This window comes from Blennius ocellaris, assembly GCF_963422515.1.
Source record: "Blennius ocellaris genome assembly, chromosome: 3".
NCBI lineage: Eukaryota > Metazoa > Chordata > Actinopteri > Blenniiformes > Blenniidae > Blennius > Blennius ocellaris.
The window spans coordinates 29432549-29455730 of NC_137652.1; the positions used below are offsets into that span (position 1 = coordinate 29432549).

The 23182-nt window shown below is 43.3% G+C and overlaps 1 protein-coding gene across 1 annotated transcript; it reads left to right on the forward strand.

Annotated features, from left to right (window-relative positions):
- Window positions 1-12537: 12537 nt before the first annotated feature.
- On the forward strand, window positions 12538-15812 carry LOC308145299 (tumor necrosis factor ligand superfamily member 14-like; the record flags this gene model as incomplete). Its single annotated transcript, XM_080516684.1, has 5 exons — window positions 12538-12554; window positions 12702-12966; window positions 14224-14296; window positions 14802-15036; window positions 15608-15812. The coding sequence occupies 5 exons, from the start codon at window positions 12538-12540 to the stop codon at window positions 15810-15812; spliced, it is 795 nt and encodes a 264-aa protein (XP_080372810.1).
- Window positions 15813-23182: the final 7370 nt, after the last annotated feature.

Genomic DNA, 23182 nt, shown 5'->3' on the forward strand with positions numbered 1-23182 from the left:
TTTTTATTTTACCATTTAATTTTTATGAAAAATGCACTTTGTATAACTTTGAAAAATAGTGAAATGAAAGCTGCTTATAATATATATTTGAACTTTTGGCTGTGAGACTAATGCTGCGTTATCCACCGCACAGAAGTGCGGGGACGGAATGGAGCGGTACGGCAAAGCATAACTGGAGCCAAATCCGGTACCCGTTTCCACCGCAGAAAGGAGCTTAACCCTCCGGTCGTGTTCGGGTCAAATTGGACTGATTTCAACTTAAAACACTCATAAATATTGTGTTTTACATCTGATTGCCTCAAGGCTTTATGGTATCCTCCACACTATGCACTTGAACATGGCCTATATGGCCTTGATACAGGCCTAGGCTGTATGTTCTACTACTAAAATGAATATATCTTTTGTTAACTATCTAAAGGATGGGTTTCTTCCAACCTAAGTTGATGTCATTGACAGAATACATGATTTAAAACTTTAAGATAGTTGCTATAAGATTTCAGGAGTTTGAAGTATAGAACGAGACCCTCAACCATCCAGTAGAAAATCATAGATCATACACACTATTTTCTGTTTTGATGATTTTTCATTGGCTAAAATGAAAAAAAGATTTTGTGTCCGGGGATCGGGTCGTCGAGGCCCCTGCCGTTGACTGCCACCCAATCCACACTGCACCTGACACCTACGGAAGCTTCTGTGGAGGGTGGGCTCACAGGAGGTAGAGGAGGAGGGACCCGCGTCGTCCCTTCAGGCTGAGCCTGGCCGGGTCCCACGGGCAAGAGCCCAGCCACCAGGCGTTCGCAAACAAGCCCCAACTCCATGCCTGGCATCAGGGTGGGGCCACGGCTGTGCCTTACTGGGCGCGGTCTCTTATCTCTTTGGTTCTCTCTCCATAGAGGTGTGTTGAACTGCTTTTAGTGTGACTCATCACCTCGGACCTGTTTGCCTTGGGAGACCCTACTGACCACTTAGCTCAGAGGATCATTCGGGTACTCAAACTCCCCCACCACGATAAGGTAGCAGTTCAAGGGGGAGAAAAGGCTGGAGGAAGTGTCTGGGGTGAGGGAAGTCTGGGAAACTCTGCTCAGACTGCTGCCTCCGCGACCCGGCCCCGGATAAGCGGCAGAAAATGGATGGATGGATGGATGGATGGATAAAATGAAAAAATAAAAACAATAATCCTGAATGAAGATTCTAAATTAAATCTTAATTTAAGGTACAAATGTTCCAGAAATAGTATCAACACATTTGATGCAGCTGAAAGGATGACTGGTTTTACGTTTCCTCACAGCCTTCAAACTGGATCACCTCCGTCACAATATTGCGCTGCAGTACCACAGCCTGACCTGCAAAACAAGGTATTAAATGCATTGTTCAAATTAGATGTATAGATTCAAGGATAATTGCACTTTACTCTCTGGTGCAATATGGGCTGTTTGACACTAGAGCCCCGTCTCCACCGCACAAAAAGTACCTGCCTAGACCGGTCTAAACCGCTCCGGTTCGCGTGTCACGACAGGAATGCAGTCTAAACCGCTCCAGACCACTCCAAAGGTGACCGCTTTTCCGCTACCCTTCCGTTGGGGTACCAGGACCATGGAACGGGTCTGAGCTTGAGCTGCTGTTGTCACGGATCTCACTCAGAGACTCAGTTGCGGACAGAGACACGGCAAACAGGGATACTCTCAGAGTACTTTAATAAATGAGGTGACAATGAACACAAACCAAAAACACAAGCAAGCAGAACTCCAAGAGCCAGAATTACAGACGTACGGACTAAACCTAGAAACTACAAACTTAAGCCCAACCAAACAGTACTCCAGAATAAACAATATAGAACCACTACACAGACTACGAAAACACCCCAACCAAACTATCAGGACCCAGCGGGAGACTAAGGGAGCACACAGCCTGGTACGAAGCGGAGCGGGATGAATGGCGTGGTCGACGCTGGAGACCCACGGAGGTGGCGTGGGCTGCAGCCAGGAGGATGGTTGTCCGGGAGTCCTGTGCTGAAGGTGTAGGAACGGGGCAACGAGCTGAGTCTCATGCAGGAACTCGGTGCAGCAGGGTGGGTCAAGAGCTGCAGCCGAGGAGAGACAAACTTTAACGCAGGGAAAACACAGACTGAGTCGAAGTCAGGCAGAACAGAGTTCAACTAACGGTAGGTAGTTTTACGGTCCGACACCGAGTCTTCATCTGCTGCCAGCTTTATAGAGAGAGAGGTGCATGTTGAGTGAAGCCACACCCTACCGCAGGTGAGTGCACTCAGGAAATCAGCACTGCACTGCACTCGTCCACACCTCACACAGCATGCAGCACACACCCACCTGGGAAAAAGGAAAGGAGGGAGGGGGAAGGGAAAAAAGCTGCCACTAGGCAGAGCCAGAGGTGGAGGTCATGACAGCTGTCTGCTGATTGGTCAGTGATTTACCACACGCCCTCAATATTTTAATGTGCCGGCTGAATCCTCTGCTGTCAGTGTGGTCAGCTGTGCACTGGTTGTTTTTATTTTCATTTTCTTTTCTTTGCTGCTCAACTTTAGTGTTTGTGGTGAAAGAGCGGACTTGAGGCAGGGGGAGACCGGGGGGAGGGACTTTGCATCGCGTTGGAGTTTTCTGTTTGCAGCATAGCGCTCGCCGTGGCGCTGATGCGCGTCCGTGACACCGGAGTCTGGAGCTTTCGTCTCCGGCAGCTCCGCTTCCCAGAGGTGTTCAGTGTTCTGTTCAGCCGCGGTCAGTGGCGCTATATCGCGGGGACGGACCGCGGAAGCGATCAAAAGGAGCTCGGAGCTCGGCGCCTCCGTGTTCCGGCGCTGAGCTGCCGGACCGCGATCAGCGCCGGAGTGGAGAACCTCCTGCGTTTGAGCAGAAAGCTCAGACTCCCGTGTCTGTGCCTCAGCCAACCGGGGGGAACGCTCCGGCCACTTGCCCCACACCCGAGCGCTCGAGTGCGGGGCACGTCGCCCCAAGCCGCCGGCAAGTGGCCGAGCGACTCGCTCTCTCACAACAAACACGGAAGTTGCGGCTGCAGCTCTCCGCTGCAAAAAATGACTGCTGCAAAAAGTAACTTTTTTTTTTTCCGCTGCAAAAAATAACAGTGCAAAGTGGAGAATTTAAACAACAACAGAGGATTCATAAGATCTACATCTGACGACGTTCTTTTCTGTTATAATGTCCCATTTCTGCGGAGCTCATAAGCCCCGCCCACTTTTCACGCTCCTCTCTGCAGTGGGGACACGGCCTAAAATTTCGGTCGGGGTCTCTATTCTGAACTGCTCCATACCGCTCCGCTCCGTCCCGGCGCTTGTGTGCGGTGGAGACGGGGCTTAAGAGATAAAAAACTGCCTTCTTCTAAAGCCATGTTTCCACCGCACAAAAAGTGCAGGGATGGAACGGAGCCTTACAGAGCGGTATGGCAAAGCATAACCGGAGCCAAATCCACTGCCCGTTTCCACTGCAGAGAGTAGGTTAAAAAGTAGTTGGGGCTTAGAGCTCCACAGATATGTGACGTTACAACAGTTGTCTCAGCCAGGTGGCAGATCTGGACCTTATGAATCCTCTGTTGTTGTTTACATCCTCCACTTTGCACGAGTTGTTTTGTTAGCTTTTTGGTCCCGAGAGAGCGAACACTCCGGCGACTTGTCCCGCGCCCAAGCGCGCCCTGGCGAGCTGCGGGACAGAGCAGCTCCGCGCCGGAACACGGAAGCTGCTACAAGTGTCTCTTTGCATCACGTCCGCAGTCCATCCCTGCACCGCGCTGTTGGGATCTCACAGGACCACAGAAAGTTTGTTCATTTGTAGGAAAAGACAATTGTCATATGTCATGATACACAGTCATGACATATGAATTCTGACCCAGGAATGTGATTGTCTTTCACACGGAGTGAGGGGGGGACCTTCTGCAGGACCTTCCTCCCCCCTTTTCTGCTCAAAAGAGGCTTCCCCCATGCAATCAGCCAGTCACTGATTGGTTGAAGCTCTCAGGCTTTGACACCTCTGAATCCACACGTGGAACAAAAAGCCTGCGAAGCCAGGCTTCTCTCTCTTGGAAGACTACACTCCGAGGAGGTGAGTTGCTGGAGAGCAGCTCATCCAGTGTTAGCACACAGCTAACACCAGAGGCCTGCAAGCAGGGGCCTCCACTTCTCTCTTGCAACGAAGACTCCAAGGAGACCTTCCCAGGACCGGAGACCAGCGCCCACAGTCTGCTCTCCAGGGAAACCAACCGGTTCCTCCAGGACTGGACCAGGGAAACGATGCCTCACAGAACTTCTTTGTGTTTTTCCTGAATAAGCAGGAAAACCATCACAGACCTGAGCGACCAGCTCCTCAGTCTGGACAAAAGGAACAACCAGGAGCTGCAAAGAAGGACTCCTGAAACATCAACTCCATCTTCTTCTCCTCAGCCTGCAGAACCAGCAACCACAGTTAGCAGGAGGTGCTAACTACAGGAGAAGACACCAACTCCCTTCCAGCAAGGACAACAACCGAACTCCTTCAAGGAAGTGGGAACAACAACTGGGCTTTACCTGAGATTAGTTAAACCTGATGCTATGCATAGAACTTTTATGAAGATGTGTTGATTCTGTTACAGTGATTGTGTTCTTTTGATTATGATATTAGGAGCCGTTTACAACTTGTAAACCAACATTAGCTCTGCCACAGACACAGGGTCTGCATGCTAATCTTTGCTTTACTAACTAGTTAACTCACAATCCTACACATATCACATCAAAGACAACATCACACAGTAACTGAACACCATCTGACGACTCCTGACGTTTTACAAAACAAATCACATTCACATCAACTCATTCTAGAAATGGTCCTTTAGCAGAGACACACAGGAAGCAGACACTAAAGACTAGCTTCCATGTTCCATTGTGCTCAGCACATGGTGGAGACCCAGGACAGACTTCCTGCTCTCTGATAACCTCCATTGGAATGGAGTTTCTTGTGATCCGCCATCTTGTTTTGTAGTTCCATCACACGTCACACACACACTCCCTCCAACTCTCTCTCTCTTTTCTCTCCACACACACACACACACACACACACACACACACACACACACACACACACACACACACACACACACACACACACACACACACACACACCCAGCTGTATATAGGTAGTTAGAATCTGTGTTTTATTTGTTTTCATTGTTAATAAATATAATTTTTGGAATCATACTTGCTGTTTTATTAATGAGCACAAAGGAGAATGAAATGTCGACTCTTCTGTGTCAAGAACTCCAAAATCCTTCAAGCTTTACTGTTAATTCTGGTAATTGTAATTAATGTAACTATTAATTCAAATTCCTGATTAACTGTTTAGTATATCTTATGAGACTGATAGAACTGAATTGACTATCATTTCTGTTAAGACAGGTGGTGCTCGAGGTTCTGATACAGATCAGATTACATTTCAACAACATTATTAAAAACTATCTTTGATAATTATTCATCATTATTGATAGCCAACCAAAACATAAATAGTGATCCATATGAGGTAGTAAATCCCTACAGCGCCTTCTGCCTGACCACTGGCAGCGCCGACGCAATGCATCGCATCTGCGCTGCCGTTCGCGATGCATTCTGTTCAAACGCGATGCAACGGCACTGACAGCAGTTAAACAGAATGCTGACTGCCGCTGCTTTGCATTTGAACAGAAACCTCAAACGCGATGCAAAGACAGACCCAGCACAGCGCATCGGCAGCGTGCATCGGCATCGCGGTCGCGATGCTGTGAACAGAAAGCTCCCGAGTGTCCCACACTCACTCACTCACGGCAGAAAAGGAGAAAAGGAAGCGTCAGCCGGTCGATGATAACTATAGTGAGTAGTCGCAGGGAGTGTCCCACACACACTGATGCACATGATCAGTGAATGAAATGTCACAGCAGGTTGACCTCCAGCTCAGCTTCTCTCTGAAGACCTCAGTATCATTAAACATCACACTGTGTTTTTTATAGAGGACTGATGCTTTGCTCAGGCAGGCAACGAGATTGTGCAAGTTCCTCCCAAGCAGAGAACGAGCCAAATCGCTACTGACTCTGACATAACACGCCGAAAGCGTTCAACGAAAAAAAAAGACAAGAAAAGTTGAAGACCGAGAAAAAGAGAAAAGGAAGCGTCAGCCGGTCGATGATAACCATAATGAGTAGTCGCAGGGAGTGTCCCACACTCACTCACACTCTCTCTCTCTCTCTCTCTCTCTCTCTCTCTCTCTCTCTCTCTCTCTCTCTCTCTCTCTCTCTCTCTCTCTCCTCTCTCTCTCTCTCTCTCTCTATTTTTGCCTCTTCTCTTTGTCATCTTAATTTCTCCTTGATCTTGCCTTAAAGGCGATATTGTTGATAGCTGACAGCAGGCCTGCAAGCACAAGAGGTGAGGAAGGACGGAAATCTACGAGAATTTCTGTCTCTGAGGAACAAATAACCCCCAGTGCTACATGTTTTTGCTTTTTGCGATGCAAAGTCCCAAGCCCCGGTCTCCCCCCGCCTCACGTCCACTCTTTCACGACCAACACGAAAGTTGAGCAGCAAAGAAAAAAAAAAGAAAAGTGCAAGTGCAAAGCTGACCACACTAACAGCAGAGGATTCATATAACCGACATATTAATTGAGGGCGTGTAGTAAATCACTGACCAATCAGCAGACGGCTCCTCAAACTCAGAGCTCCGTTCCATAGTCCCCGGTACCCCGACGGAGGGGGAGCGGAAAAGCGACAGCCTTTGAAGCGGTTGTTTCTGGAAAATCACAAATTGTTGCGGTGGAAACCCGAACCGTAACGGACTATACTGGTCCATTCCCACACTTTTGTGTGGTGGAAAACGGGCTTAAATGTACTTTACATTTACTCACTGCTCAGCATTTCTTGTTAAAGTAATTCTGTTTTCTTTCATGATGCATCTGCTGAAAATGTTGTTCTGAAGTACATCTATGTTAAATGACAGTAAAAAGTATGTGAACCGAAGTCTGATTCATAGTTGACACATAATCTAAACAAATCCTTCATTCTTCACACCTACCAACAGTTTAGAGTCACGTGACGAGTCTTTGGATTGTGTCCAGAAGCTGAAGTCACTTCAAATCAAAGTGTAGAATCCACTGCAATTGAAAGAGAACGAGTGACGTCGCCACTGTTTTCAGAGACGAAGTGCAGGTAGGCCACCAAGTTAAACCTTCATCACTTTGACCTCTGATTTCACAGAGTTCATTAGGTTTTCTACAGTACAAATTATTTCATTGTGAAAGTCAATTATACAGTTCTGAACAAAATGATCAAATTTCTAATAATGAACAACACGAAGTATATTTTTCCCCCAAATGCTTGTTAGCAAAATGTTGTGAAGTTTTATTATTTCAATCACAGTACAAATTCAAAATGATACAGAGACATTTCAAACAATGTGTTCGAACTGGTATGTGATCGGTAAACGGTGGCCCGGAAGTGCAAACCAAAACAACAAATCATTAAACACACAAATGAAAAAACACAACACAAATGAAAAAACAACACAAATGTAAAAAACACAACACAAATGAAAAAACAACACAAATGAAAAAACACCAACACAAATGAAGAAACAACACAAATGAAAAAAACACCAACACAAATGAAGAAACAACACAAATGAAAAAAAACACAACACAAATGAAAAAAACACCAACACAAATGAAGAAACAACACAAATGAAAAAACACCAACACAAATGAAAAAAACACCAACACAAATGAAGAACAACACAAATGAAGAAACAACACAAATGAAGAAACAACACAAATGAAAAAACAACACAAATGAAAAAACAACACAAATGAAGAAACAACACAAATGAAGAAACAACACAAATGAAAAAACAACACAAATGAAAAAACAACACAAATGAAGAAACAACACAATGAAAAAACAACACAAATGAAAAAACAACACAAATGAAAAAACAACACAAATGAAAAAAAACACAACACAAATGAAAAAACACCAACACAAATGAAGAAACAACACAAATGAAAAAAAACAACACAAATGAAGAACACAAAGACATTACCGTAACTTTAATGGAGGAGCTGCAGGAGACCATGTTACTGTACTACCCTGTACTGCAGTACCCTGTACTGTACTACCCTGTACTGTACTACCCTGTACTGCAGTACCCTGTACTGTACTACCCTGTACTGTACTACCCTGTACTGCAGTACCCTGTACTGTACTACCCTATACTGTACTACCCTATACTGCACTACCCTGTACTGTACTACCATGTACTGTACTACCCTGTACTGCAGTACCCTGTACTGTACTACCTGTACTGTACCACCCTGTACTGTACTACCCTGTACTGTACCACCCTGTACTGTACTACCCTGTACTGTACTACCCTGTACTGCAGTACCCTGTACTGTACTACCATGTACTGCACTACCCTGTACTGCACTACCGTGTACTGTACTAACTTCACTTGCAGGTTGTAGAGTGTCTCCGACACTGGAGATAATGTGAAGCCTTTTGCCACAGCTGCTGCAAAAGTTTACTGACTCCTCTACCAACTCTTTCCTGCAGCTTGTACAAAACATTGTTACTCCTTTCCTACCCGGTATTTTCTCCTGTCGAAACACAACGAGCCACAACCGAAATGACCTCAGGCTCATACGTCAGATTGTCCCGTCGTCCAAACAGCGATACCTCTTGTTACCGACTTTTTTTCGTTAAAGTTAACATGTTTTTTTTATTTGTTGATGTGTATTTTCATTTGTTGTTGTGTTTTTTTCATTTGTGTTGTGTTTTTTTCAATTAGTGGTGGTGTAGTGATTTGTTGTTGTGGTTTGCACTTCAGGCCCACCGTAGGTATATTAAAGTACATGAAATCAGAGACATTTATACATTAATCTTAACTTTGCTGCACACAAGGACCATTAATCAATAAAGAGCATTGTCAACAGAGTAAATTAAAATGAAAGTTGAACCAGAGTAGAAACAAGAAGCGAACATGAAATTAAAAGGAGAAGTGAGATATGACAGAGTTCAAACATGTAATGAAGCTCAGATCCGGTGATTTTTAGTGGTTGAGAAACAAACACACAGGGTGGGAATGTTTGAAAGTCAATGTTTGAAACTCAAGGATGGCTGTTTTTCTCATGTGGTGGAGAAATGACACGTCAAGAGTTCGCTCAGTTATACAGGTGGGAAATAACCTAACTTATTCTTATTTTGAACCAGTGAGCCAAATATAGCCTAATCAACAAATTCCTATCATAAAATGAGTTTTGTAAAGATGAAGCTTCATTATGTTGACTGAACACTGGTCTCTTAATCATCAACAAAATAATTTTTGGAATGATGTTTCTGTTTGGTAAAGGTGTGCAGTTACACCTGTCTACATAACCACAATAATGTACCTTTAATATATATGCTGGAAGTTCTATTAGTACTATATGCATGTGAATGATTGGACATCTGTAAACTGTGGCGTCCCACAGGAAACCAGACAGACACCACTGTGCATCACGGAATGGTACGTGTGGTAATCAGATATGTATTATGTATTATGACCTTTACTGTTCCACTTCAGAAAATGATGTGACGTCGACACCGCAGGTTGTTTCCTCTCTTCTGAATGATGCTGATGAAATAAATTAACAGTGGCTGACAGGGGAGCGTGCACTGGGGGCTCAAACACTCTGACGGGCCAACAAGGACATACTGATGGCTACAACACGCACACTGGGAGGCAGGATGATGAGACGCTCCGGACGACGACCCACCGGGGAGGGGAGGATCACAGTGGAGGACTCGACGGCAGAATCATGAAAACCTCAGAACACACACTCACTCCAAATTACAAATCCGATTAATGTTATTGTTTAATGAACCCAACAATACCAGTACGAGTAGCAGAGCCCGTCTTCTACCGTCAGACTGAAACTGCTCCTCAGAGATTTTGATCTATATTGACTTGTCAGCTGAATATCCATGATGTGAGTCTCGTCCGCCCTCGTATCCCCAGGTGTTCCTTTGGATGGAACTCTAATGACTATGGAGGCGTTTCGATTACATTAAAATACTCAGACTAGCACCAACATCTAGTATGTTGAAAGTCACTCAGCTCTCCTCTCCCCCTCATTGCCTTGAACGTCAGCAGGTCAGACTGAACTAAATACTGTACCTACGAGTTGCGATGTGATTGTCTGATCACAGTATTTTGAACAGGATTTAATGAAGTGGTCAGTGAGGGTGTGTGATTGGATAATTTACAAAATCACAATAGTTATCTTGTTTAAACATGTGTCCAGAATGTGGGGGAATACATTTTGACATTATACCTCATCAAACAGTATTGATCATGACTATATGCATTATACAGTGCATTTTCTTTATGTTTTTCTTAAATTTAGTCTTAATATGTGTTCTCCTAGGTTTTCTCAGGCTGTGATGCTCAATTTGTCTGTATCTTACATTCTGATCAGTAGCAGTAGAGACAATTACTTACGCAAGAGCAATGTGATCATTTGTATTTGATGCAGTAGCTGTTATCTTTCTTCATGCGGAGATGTTGTACTACCGTCCATATCACAGCCTTCTCCTCCTGCTTATTAAATGTATGTTTGCTTTACTGTCCTCTGCTCATTATACTCTCACCTGCACTGAGTTGTTGTAATGACCTCAACACCAGCTGGACCAGTCACAGGTTCATGACTAACTTTTAATTGCAGGCGGTACAAAGCACGTCAGTACTTTATCCCACCAGCAGATTCACAAAGCGCACAGCAAAAAAAAAAAATGCTAATTCCAAGATAACAATCTCTCTGTCACACACGCACCACCTGATTGATTGGGGCTGTAGACAAGACAGAATAACTGAGTGTTTTTCAAGATGTGACCACGATGAACTGCAGCTCAGCAGCAGTCACTCACGCTGAGCATCATATGGCTGCAGTCGCCTCTGTGCTGTAGGTCAAAGTTTCTGAGCTCTTCAATCGGAGCCTCTGTGACGGTGAACTTCCGTCTGTCCTCCCGTCGTCTTCATCTGCAATAAACACAATGTGTACAGAGAGTGTGTGTGTCTTTGGGTGTGTGTGTTTCCTCATTTCAGGCTCTGTGTGTGTGTGTGTGTGTGTGTGTGTGTGTGTGTGTGTGTGTGTGTGTGTGTGTGTGTGTGTGTGTGTGTGTGTGTGTGTGTGTGTGTGTGTAAACATGAGGTTGGAATTTACAGTGTGTGAGTAGTAAGTCACTGAGTGTATTTTCACCATATGGAATCTGTCAGGTCGAACGGTTGGTTCCCTCCTACAACAAAGACTGAAAAAAAAAACGCCAAATCCGGCAGAGTTCTAATGATTTAAGATTTTTTTTTAAAAATCTTTAGTTGAATAATGACTGTAGTAAAGTCCCTATTTGTTCAGCCAGAATCAAAAGTGTGAACTCACTACTTACAAAATCAATTGAAAACATGAAAGGGAAAACAAAAACGTCTTCACACGTATTTCTTGCGTTCTGCTCAACCACGCACAAAATAAGAGGATGTGGAGTTCTTCTAATTTTTGCAATCATACAAGCTAAAGCGACTCAAATCAATATTTATGAATGATAAAATGAAAAAGACAAGAAGACTGATATGAATACAAGAGAAAAACACTGGGAAAAGACAAATGATCATCACTGCTGCCTTCATACTCAAAACTCATTAAACCAACATGGGTTCTTCGGAGTAAAAACAAAAAAAAAAAAATGAGGGAAAATAAAAATCACCTGAGATGTTAGCATAAGAGCTTGTGATGCACATGATCAGTGAATGAAATGTCACAGCAGGTTGACCTCCAGCTCAGCTTCTCTCTGAAGACCTCAGTATCATTAAACATCACACTGTGTTTTTTATAGAGGACTGATGCTTTGCTCAGGCAGGCAACGAGATTGTGCAAGTTCCTCCCAAGCAGAGAACGAGCCAAATCGCTACTGACTCTGACATAACACGCCGAAAGTGTTCAACGAAAAAAAAAGACAAGAAAAGTTGAAGACCGAGAAAAGGAGAAAAGGAAGCGTCAGCCGGTCGATGATAACTATAGTGAGTAGTCGCAGGGAGTGTCCCACACTCACTCACTCACACACACACACACACACACACACACACACACTCTCTCTCTCTCTCTAGTTTTGCCTCTTCTCTTTGTCATCTTCATTTCCTCCTTTCATGATCTTGCCTTAAAGGCGATATTGTTGATAGCTGACAGCCGGCCTGCGAGCACAAGAGGTGAGGAAGGACGGAAATCTGTACAGACGAGAATTTCTGTCTCTGAGGAACCAATAACCCCCGGTGCTAACATGTTTTATTTATAATCTGCATTGCTTTTTTGTTTGTTTTTGCAGAAGATATTTGCTGATTTGTACTTTAGATGAGCTTCAGAGGACTGAGAGAAAATCCTTCTGTACTGCTGGCTGAGTTGCGGACAAAGATTTCCATTCAAGGTAATTGTTCATGCTTCTTGAAGACAATCAAGATCAAATAATAAGCAAGACTGAGTATCTCTTGGATTCATCAAGATGCACTACATGTGTCTGTAAGTAGTCATCGTGTGGTGAAATCCTTGTTTCCCAGAAGCTGGTTGCACCACAGCGAGCCGAGGCCCGTGTCAGTCTGACTTCTGTTCTCTGAGCACGTTCATCTCTCAGGCTTCTCAACATAACGCAGCCCATCTCTCTTTCAGTGAAAACGGCATCCCCATGTCGGCCCCTGCGACCTTTGACCTCTCCATCCCAGGCGAAGTGAAGGCTGGCGGGGTGTCGGAGGCCGGAGTGTCCTGTCCTCAGGTGTTTGTGGTGGACAGCCAGGCCCACTACATCAGCAGCCCCACGGAGAAGAAGCAGGGGATGACGGCGGCTCACAGGCTTCTGCTCCTGCTGGTGGGTCTGGCCCTGATGGGGCTTCTCTTCCAAGGATACTTTATCTACAAACTTTATCAAAAGACAGAGGTGAGGATGATGCTGATACAGAAATTGTGTGCATTTTGTTTGTGTGTGGGGAAAGGAAAATACCAAATGGGAACTCTTTCACTTGAGAATTCCCCTGTTTCCCTTTACGTCATGCGAGATGAAACTGTAAGTTTTGCAGCCGTCCATGTGGGTCATCTGCTCTTCAAGCAGTAGGTCAACGATGAGAAATCTGCCCCATGGGCGCTCTTAGTTCTGCTTTTTTTTCCCTCCTTGCCATTTCAAGTACAAACGCAACAATAACTTCACTTTTTTCAGTTTCCCAATGTTGTTTATTGCACACCTGTCTTATTTTGCTAAATGTTATGCACTCTTCTAGTTGAGTAATACTCTTTGAAGATATGCAGCATTTGAATATCATTCAAAAAGTGAGGTTGCCACTTAATCTTCCTGTCTCTTCTATGATGCTTCATAAATTATACATGTGTTGCTTTTGTTCCATCTCTTGGATGCATTAAGATTATACTTTAGTGTATTACCTGCCTTAAAATAAGCGCTTTCTTTAAAAGTCCATTTTAAAAAGGATGATGGACTTTAATGTGACTGCAAACTGCCTGAATTCTCCTTTCAGTGTTTGTTCACTTCAACCTGTACCTCAAATGTTTGAATTTATTTTACAGAAAATACGTGAAAAGAGAAGATAATTCCCCCAGCTGCTAAACTAAGTAGTTGAATGAGAAATATTTAAAGTTCTCTTTATTGGATCCCAATTATTTGTACTTATAGAGATCAAATATGTGAGCAGGACATCTCCATAGCAGTGACAGTATTAGCCTGCATGTTACTGTAGTACATGCAGAGGTTGTCTGGGTACTCCAGCTTGCTTGTACCATCTGAAATACATTCTTCTAGGTTGAGTTGTTTTGAGCCTTTATTTAGCTCTTTGACTGTCTGGACTTGCTTTTGATGGATTGGGGACTCAACCTTTGCATTAGTCGACTGGGATTGGCTCCAACATTAAAGCGAATAAAGCAGCATAAAAGGATTAATAGAAGGATTAATTAAAGAGTACCGGTACTCAGATTTTTTTTTAAACTATCATGATCACATTTGTAACTTATTGCCATCATTTTCACACCTACATGTGAACAAAGGCCTGCGCTAATTTAATTTAATTTTTTTCAAAAGCATACCATTAAACTATGAGCTCTTGCTTGAAACACATAACATGTTTTCTTGTTTTCCAATTTCATGTTTATTCTGAATTTCTCACTCTCTTCGCTCCGTGTCTCCGTACAGCCAAACTGTCCGTTTCACTCCGTCTGCCAGAACCAGTCTGACCCCAACACGCCCGGCCAGCAGGTACCTGTGGGTGAACACTGTGCAGATCTATATCTGTGGAACTGCAATCTCTGGCATATGTTGGATGTTTGACGTATAAATCAATTATTTATTGGGTTTTTTTTTCAGACTGGCAGCATAATGAGTCAAGTGAGGCTTAAAGGTATGTGTGACACGACTCCCATAAGTCATGAGTCTCTGCATAGATTAGACATAAAGCAAATTACATTTTCTTACAAGTAGGATTACTGGTGTACTGAGGAGACGTCGTGTCAACAATTCATCCTTTTTCAATCAGAATCGCCAAAGTCCTATGTCTCTGTTGTAATCTCATATACAATGTTTTCATATTGATCAGTTGATTTATATTTGACTTTTATGTTCTTTTTTAAAAAATAGATCTGAATCAGATTACCATGCAACAGAGGCCCTTTGCTCACCTGCTTGGTTAGTACTGTCTCTTCACTCCCATCCAAATACCACTTTAAGGTGAATTTAATTACTGTTCTTGTCCCTCCGTATCTTCTTTATATTAGCCTCCAACAATCTTACACTGGAGAACAATGTGGTGCAGTGGGTGAAAGAAGGCGACGCCTTCACTCATGACATGACGTACCGCAAAGACGGCCTGATTGTGGAGAAGGAAGGTTACTATTACGTCTACTCAAAAGTACAAGTCAGCGCTGCAGAAGACTGTTTGCTCATCCAGCACAAGGTCATGAAGTACACCAGTGCCTATGGAAAACCCATCGGGCTCATGAAATCAAGAAGGTGAGTCACTGCACCCGTGGAATTTCTTCACCTGTTTGGTGCTACACTTGTGTATGTTCAGAGCAGAAGTTCATTTTACTGCTGATCCCCCTCAAATCAGTGCAAACTCATCGTATTTAATGCATTGCAAGCGTGCATCCTCAAATTCTACACGCCCCATGTGTTCCTCAGGTTAATGTTGGTGAACTCCTGTTTAGTTTCTGCAATCATAGCCTGTTTGTCTTCACAAATCCATCCAACAGCAGCGCTTTTCTGCTCAGGCTACTGCACTGATCTCTCGGCTGTAAACATTGCCCTCTGCTGTCCAGCGGGTCTTTGTGCTGTTATGTCCTCTGCTCCTACTGACTCAGTGTGACCCCCAGCTCACCGGGTCAAAGCTGGGGTTACCTTTGCAGAGAAAGTGCTTTTAGTCATGAATTTGTTTTTTTTTACAATTGGTTATTGGACGTATCAGACTTTCCGGCCGTCACTTCAGTGCCTGTTTGACACCTTCAGTTTAACTGTCATTACAGCAGCACCTTCTTCATCATGGTGAATGTGTTTTGTGAAAGTTCTGACGTATTTCTTCCAGTTTCCGCTGCAGGACTCCAAAACCTCCAAATGCAAAAAGCTCAAATGGCGAGGATCTGTGGAACAACTACCTGGCTGGGATTTTTCACCTGCGAGAGGGAGACAAAATTATCGTGCAACTGGAGAGTAAACACAAAGTTCAGCTGCGTCCAGGACTTGGTGAAAACTTCATGGGGGCCTTCATGATTTTAATCTTGGGAGAATAATTGAAACATATTTTTGTCCTGCTTTTTCCATGTGTTGATTTACAAACACATGCTGTGATTTAAAGCAAATACATATAATATATGGAACAATTAACATTCTAATATTTTATGTTCTTGATGAATATGTTTTAATCATTTGTCAGAAAATTATATTGTAAAGTTACAAAAATGGATCTGAAATTCAGGTTCTTTAAACCATATGGATATTTTTGCCAGCTACATAGTTTTGTTTTCTTAATAAAAAGATTTTTGACACAATTGTAGGTCGTGTCTTGTATCAACACAGATGACAACATCCATGACGGACGAGATCTTTGTTAAATATCCTGTGGAAGAATGAGAAGCAGATGAATTTTATGTTGAATAAGCGAAGAGTGTTAATACACATGCAATGAAATATGCCATCCTGCTCAAACTGCACAGAATCCACAGTATGAAACCGTAGATCTACAGATATGCATCGTACAGAAGTTCCTTCTCTGTGTAGCAGGATGTGGTGTGTGAGGATGCAGTTAGATGAGGATGGGGCACATAGGGGGAGGGGGTGTGTGGCTGACTCAGCTTATCGTTCACTTTACATGGGAAAGTTTCGATGAACTTGCAGCTTTTTCAAGAAGGGGGAAAAAAACGGTGAACACATAGATTGGGAGGTGTTGGTTACAGAACTGTTTGGCAGCCAAAAAATAATTGAGCCAATTAAATTGTAATCTATCATTTAAAAAAGCCTTCCATTTATATATCTTCAATATGGCTTTATTCTGTCGCGAGGTAAATAAAACAACTCAGAAAGGGAAAGAAAAAAAATAACAACAGTGCAGGAAATAATCTAGACAAATAAAAAAACTCACAACTGAGTCAGATCTCTAATCGACTGGAAACATTGACCTCAGAAGCTTTAAAGGTATTCAGGTCATTTCCTGCTGTTGCACAAATAAACACATGTGTATGTGCATGCATGTGTACAAACAGGATACCCTTGCAGACTTGAACATCAGAGAGATGTGCAATAAAATGCATTACGGTGCTGCGCTCCATTTGTTTCAGCACCGTTTGAGGCACTTTATTTTGTTGTGAGTTAATGTTTCTACTGCATCTCAGAAGAATTCACAAAATCTGGGATTCTGATATGTTCAAATGACAACTGACTCTTAAGAGATCATTCATTATTCATGGTCCGGGACCACCGGGATGAATGCTGGCGATCTCCCAGGAAGCTCAAGGCTGTGAGGTTGTTTAACTTAGATTTGAAAATGCAACAAAAAACAACAACAACAAAAAAAAACCCCAACCAAGACAGACAGGCAGAACCAGAGGCAGTGTGCAGCAGTTTCACGATTCCTCTTAATTTCACCAGAAAAACACAAACTTCCCATCAAAGGCATTGCACAAGAATATTTCTAATAAATCACCATGAATATACAAAATAACTTTGAAAATACCCTCCTCAAAGTGCACCGATGGGTTTTGGTGCCCCTTGATTGATAACATTTTAGACCAGAGTCTGCTGGAATTGGTTTCAGCTCCATTAATTTTCTAGACGAGTTGGAGAAGAAATTGTCAATTGAAACAAATAAAGATTATGCTTGCATCCAGGGTCAGTGACTCTTCTCTAAACCGTCAGACCGTATATCTCAGGAATAAAAACATACACTCATGTGGATGAATTTCTGAAGGTGGATGATAAGCCAGTGATTAACTGTTGAATATATTCTGAATAGCAAACTGCTGCAGGCCCAAAGAGAGATGTGAAAAATGCTGCATTCACTCTGAGGCTGAGCTTTGATTGACCTCAGATGACAAGCTGCCACAGTGTGGGAGGTGTGACGCACACCTCAACATCACAGTGCCTGACAGGACAAGTGTTCCTATGATTGAAAGAGACACCAGAACAAGAACCAGACACTGAACCTCTACCCCCAACCTGAACCAGAGACTGAACCTCTACCCCCAACCGGAACCAGACACTGAACCTCTACCCCCAACCGGAACCAGACACTGAACCTCTACCCCCAACCTGAACCAGACACTGAATTGCTACCCTCAGCCTGAAACAGGGACTGAACCTCTACCCCCAACCTGAACCACAGACTAAACCTCTACCCCCAACCGGAACCAGACACTGAACCTCTACCCCCAACCGGAACCAGACACTGAACCTCTACCCCCAACTGGAACCAGACACTGAATCGCTACCCTCAACCTGAAACAGGGACTGAACCTCTACCCCCAACCTGAACCACAGACTAAACCTCTACCCCCAACCGGAACCAGACACTGAACCTCTACCCCCAACCGGAACCAGACACTGAACCTCTACCCCCAACTGGAACCAGACACTGAATCGCTACCCTCAACCTGAAACAGGGACTGAACCTCTACCCCCAACTGGAACCAGACACTGAACCTCTACCCCCAACCGGAACCAGACACTGAACCTCTACCCCCAACCTGAACCAGACACTGAACCTCTACCCCCAACCGGAACCAGACACTGAATTGCTACCCTCAACCTGAACCAGACACTGAACCTCTACCCCCAACCTGAACCAGACACTGAATCGCTACCCCCAACCTGAACCACAGACTAAACCTCTACCCCCAACCGGAACCAGACACTGAACCTCTACCCCCAACCTGAACCAGACACTGAATCGCTACCCTCAACCCAAACCAGGGATTGAACCTCTACCCCCAACCTGAACCAGGGACTGTATCCCTATGTAAAACCAGGGTGTGTGTCTGCCCCAATCTTTCTGTCTGTCTTATCCATTTCTCTCCTCTATCCTCTCACCCCACCCGGAATAGCAGAAATCTGTCATATCTGAGTCTGGTTCTTCAGGTTTCTCCTCCCCCTGAGTCTGGTTCTGCAGGTTTCTTCTCCTCAGAGTCTGGTTCTGCAGGTTTCTAGTCTGGTTCTGCAGGTTTCTCCTCCACCTGAGTCTGGTTCTGCAGGTTTCTAGTGTGGTTCTGCAGGTTTCTCCTCCTCCTGAGTCTGGTTCTGCAGGTTTCTTCTCCTCAGAGTCTGGTTCTGCAGGTTTCTCCTCCCCCTGAGTCTGGTTCTGCAGGTTTCTAGTGTGGTTCTGCAGGTTTCTCCTCCCCCTGAGTCTGGTTCTGCAGGTTTCTAGTCTGGTTCTGCAGGTTTCTCCTCCCCCTGAGTCTGGTTCTGCAGGTTTCTAGTCTGGTTCTGCCGGTTTCTCCTCCCCCTGAGTCTGGTTCTGCAGGTTTCTTCTCCTCAGAGTCTGGTTCTGCAGGTTTCTAGTGTGGTTCTGCAGGTTTCTCCTCGTCCTGGACTGGTTCTGCAGGTTCCTTTTTGCTGCAGAGAGTTTTTCCTTTCCACAGTCACTGAGGCTGCTCATGTGGATTTATTGGGTTTCTTTCTGTAAAAAGCACCAAGGCACCACGACTGTGTTGTACTTGTTATATAAATTAAATTAAATCGGATTGAATCGAATCAAATTGAATCGAATCGAATGTGATTCCAGCTCCACTTGACCCCCTTCACTGTCTACAAAATAAACGCTGATGTTATTTTGCAACGTTTCATAGATGGAGCTCAAACATAATCACCTTCTGCCTTGATGTGTCCTGAAGTTACAAGGATTAATAAAAAAGGGCCTGAACTTTAAACTATAAACTCCTCGACACACTTGTTGAATGCTTGATGACTTGAGTTTAAATCGAGATGAATGTCAATGTGTGAGTCAAATATAAATTGAGGACACTTAATGAGGTGTAATCATTCCTCTTTTAACACTTATGGTTTTGAAAAACTATTCTATCATTAACATAAGTATTCATTACAGTTAGCTTATGTTCGGTTGTAAAATGTGCATCTTAATGGAATAAAATTAGTTTAACCTTTACTTGTGCTTCCTTTTTAATCATGATTTACAATTTTAAAGGAAGACGTTGATGCACACTATCCAGACTGTCACTCATTTGGAGTTTCCGCCACCTGATGATTGATTATATATAGTTCTATTCTTTCCAGAGGTTTTTTGGACTAAAACAACTATCAAAGGGAGAACTGTCTGTTTCGACCTCTAAAAACTGCTTCATACCTGTGGGTGTATCTCGCCTGTGGTGATTGGGTGAAACAGGTGGCGTGTGTCTTTCAGTGAGTTTGCCAATTCTTTAGAAAACTGCGTTGAACTCCAGACAGATTATTCTGCTGACCACATGTTCATGTTTCCATTGTGATAGGGTGCGATCTGCTGGTAAATATGGGGAAGATGTAACTACCCGTCAGATGACTAACTTTGACCACAGTGTGGGGTGAGATTGTTCCTTCCCATTTCTCTTCACTGATTCTGCAGCGTCCAGTTTAAACACCACAAGGGAAAAAGGTCTTGAGATCAGAGTTGAGTTACCGTCCATCCCTCGTGATTGGAACTCATGCCTTCTCGTTAGTGTAGATTTCACAATGGACACATTTTCAAGTGAAACACTGCATGCAGCGAGTTTTATTTATTGGAGGTGTAAAATGGTGTTTGAGTGTGGTGGGAATGAATGACAGTCACAGGGTTACAGTTCTGTGTAATGATAATTTTATTTCAAATCACCTTTCTTGGCACTCAAGGACACCGTACAGTCCGTTAAAACAGTGTTATTGCTGGGAGTCGGTGCGGAGAGTTCTGAAACCCAGAAGCAGACCAAGAGGCAGAGCAGGTGCAATTAGCAATAGTTTATCGATATTGCAAGACCTGAGAGATGAGGAACAGAGACTCCGGGGTGTGGAGTGCACAGGGGAGAGGACCGCAGCAGGGAGGCGCGCTGCACCGGGAGGAGGTGCGCTGAGGACGCATGGAGCGAGGAGCCGTGAAGCACGTGAGGAGCGCAGCAGGGAGTGCTGCACTGTGGAGGGGTGGCCGAGGACGCGAGAAGCGAGAAGCCGGGGAGCGCATTCAGGGAGCAGGTGATTCGGATGAGAGACACAATCTTCTGGCACCGGATCCGCCTCACTGCAGGACTTAAGAGGTGGGAGGAATCAATTAGTAAATCACCTGCAGGAGTGTCAGTGAAGGAGGATCCGGTGCGGAGGTGAGGTGTGGATCCTCACAAACAGTGCATTAAAAACATTAACAACAACACAAGACACATGGCAATTGGCACCATATGGAACAAGAAGTTTTGAAAAGATGTGTTTTGAGTTCTGATTTGAAGTGGGGGAATGAGTCCAGGTTTCTCAGTTAAGGAGGTAACGAACCAACCAGTAATGTCCTAATGTTGTCCATTGGAAGTGCAACAAAGGCAATAATGTAAAAACTAGACAATGATATAATTGGATATTTGAGCCATTATCGTAAGAGCATTTTGCTAGTAGTTTAATAAGACGAAGTAGGATTTTGTTATTTTGAATGCTTTTAATGTACATGTTTTTAATGCTTTTATATTATGTGTATTACAATAATACATAAACAGAACTGCTTGTCTTGAAAAGAAATGTTTTATTTTCTTCTTGCTTATCAAAAATAGCTTGTTGTCATAGTCATTCATTGAGGATATGCAACACCGATATGGTTGTAAAAGGAATTTTACAATTTCACTACAATATTGTCATGTTCTTTGATTTGTGGTTTTGTTCAAAATGGCCCATTTAACTACACCGTCAGTTGCTCCAACATGTCGTCATTTCACTTCTGTATTTAGCTTGCAGCCGCCTCACTTCAGTCTGAAGTTCTGTATTTTTTCTTTTGCAGGTTTCTGCACAGTGGCCTTGTGGTTAGCACTCTCAAACCTGCGCCTGAGATTACTTTGTGATTCCCAATTGACCTTAAGTATGAATGTGAGTACATGACTGTCGTTCTCTATCTAGATTAACTGACGATCTTCCCAGGCTGTCCGCTGCCTTAACGGACGGCCAAACAACTTAACAATTAGATGGATTTCATTTTATTTTTCAACAAAAGTGAAGTCGCCAGTCTAGTTGATAATTCTCAGTAATTTTATGACACTAAACTTTGTAATATATCTGAACAAAGTTTGTGTTATTTGTCTGAACGATTAGTAACTATAAAAAGCAACGGCATACAAGGAAAATTCAACTTCACCCCAACATTTGCCTCACCTGAATCTTTACATAATTTCACCACAGTTCGTCTTCTTGTTCACTTTTCACAAATGTAACACTTTCACTACTGGGTAACTTCTTTGGTGCAAACATGTAATTAATTAGGTCCCATTTTCTTCATATATTTTAAATACAAGCTGTGTCACTTGGCGTTCTGCAATGCAGACGTGTGCGTATTTGTTTGTCACAGGTTGTTCTAAACCGCACTCAAGGGTAAATAAGCAGGATGTGATGTGTATCCAGTTCCTGGTAGAAGCTGCGTAATGGCAGAGAACTTTCCCTTACCGATGAACCTCTTGCGGATTCCACCTGCCCAAAATCACTTCCATTCTTAATTTTCCAGTTGTCACACCGAAATGAACCTTCCGTTTAATATCTCCGTGTTTAATATGGAATATAGCAAAACACATTCAACAGTGATTAGTTTGTCCACAGGACTTAAAGTATATCTTCTCCAGACATCGTTTCAGACAAATGAAACAAACACATTACAGTCATCCTGATCACGTGAGGACAATTTCAATCATTAAGTTTCTTTGAAAGTTGTTTGAAAAAAATTATGTTGATCATCACTGTTGCTCATCGTCTGCTTAACAAACAAGACTGAATGACTAAATACAGATAGACTGAATGCAATTTCTTTTGAGACTTTGTATATTTCAGGTCAGAATTACAAATGCTGTAAACAATAAACAGATGCCTTCGGCATCTTACATAAGAAACCTGTCTGAGTAAAATAAGAGTGTATTGCACATCGGTATCAATGTAGTGGCATCTACATCACAACAACATTCCAAAGGAAATAAAAATAAATAGTCATCTATTGCAAAATAAATAGAATGCACACACGCACGCACGCATACGTGTAAGCACACACACGTAAACACACAAACACTGACGGTCTGCCTGGAGTCTCTATCCCGTTTCATTATTAGAAGTGCAACTTCCCAGACACTCCTGTTGCAAAAGGGCAGACAATTTCCAGTAAGTTTCTGGAAACATTCCAGAAACTTTGCATGGGAAGTTAAGCTGGGGAATTTAGGAAATATTCCAAATTAAATAAGTATGTATAAATGAACTGAACTGTCACTCAGCTGACGATGCACGTGGCCACCTGAATAAAATGACTTGAGAACAGACGTACTTTCAATAACAAGTTTGAAAAGTCACTCAATGAGACAATGAAGCCCAGTTTGCTGTGTTGAGGCCTGCAGGACAGACGATCACATATTTTAACACAACAGACTAAACTTTAACTCGTAATTCATTTTACCTACAAAAGTAATTGATTTCAGGGGAG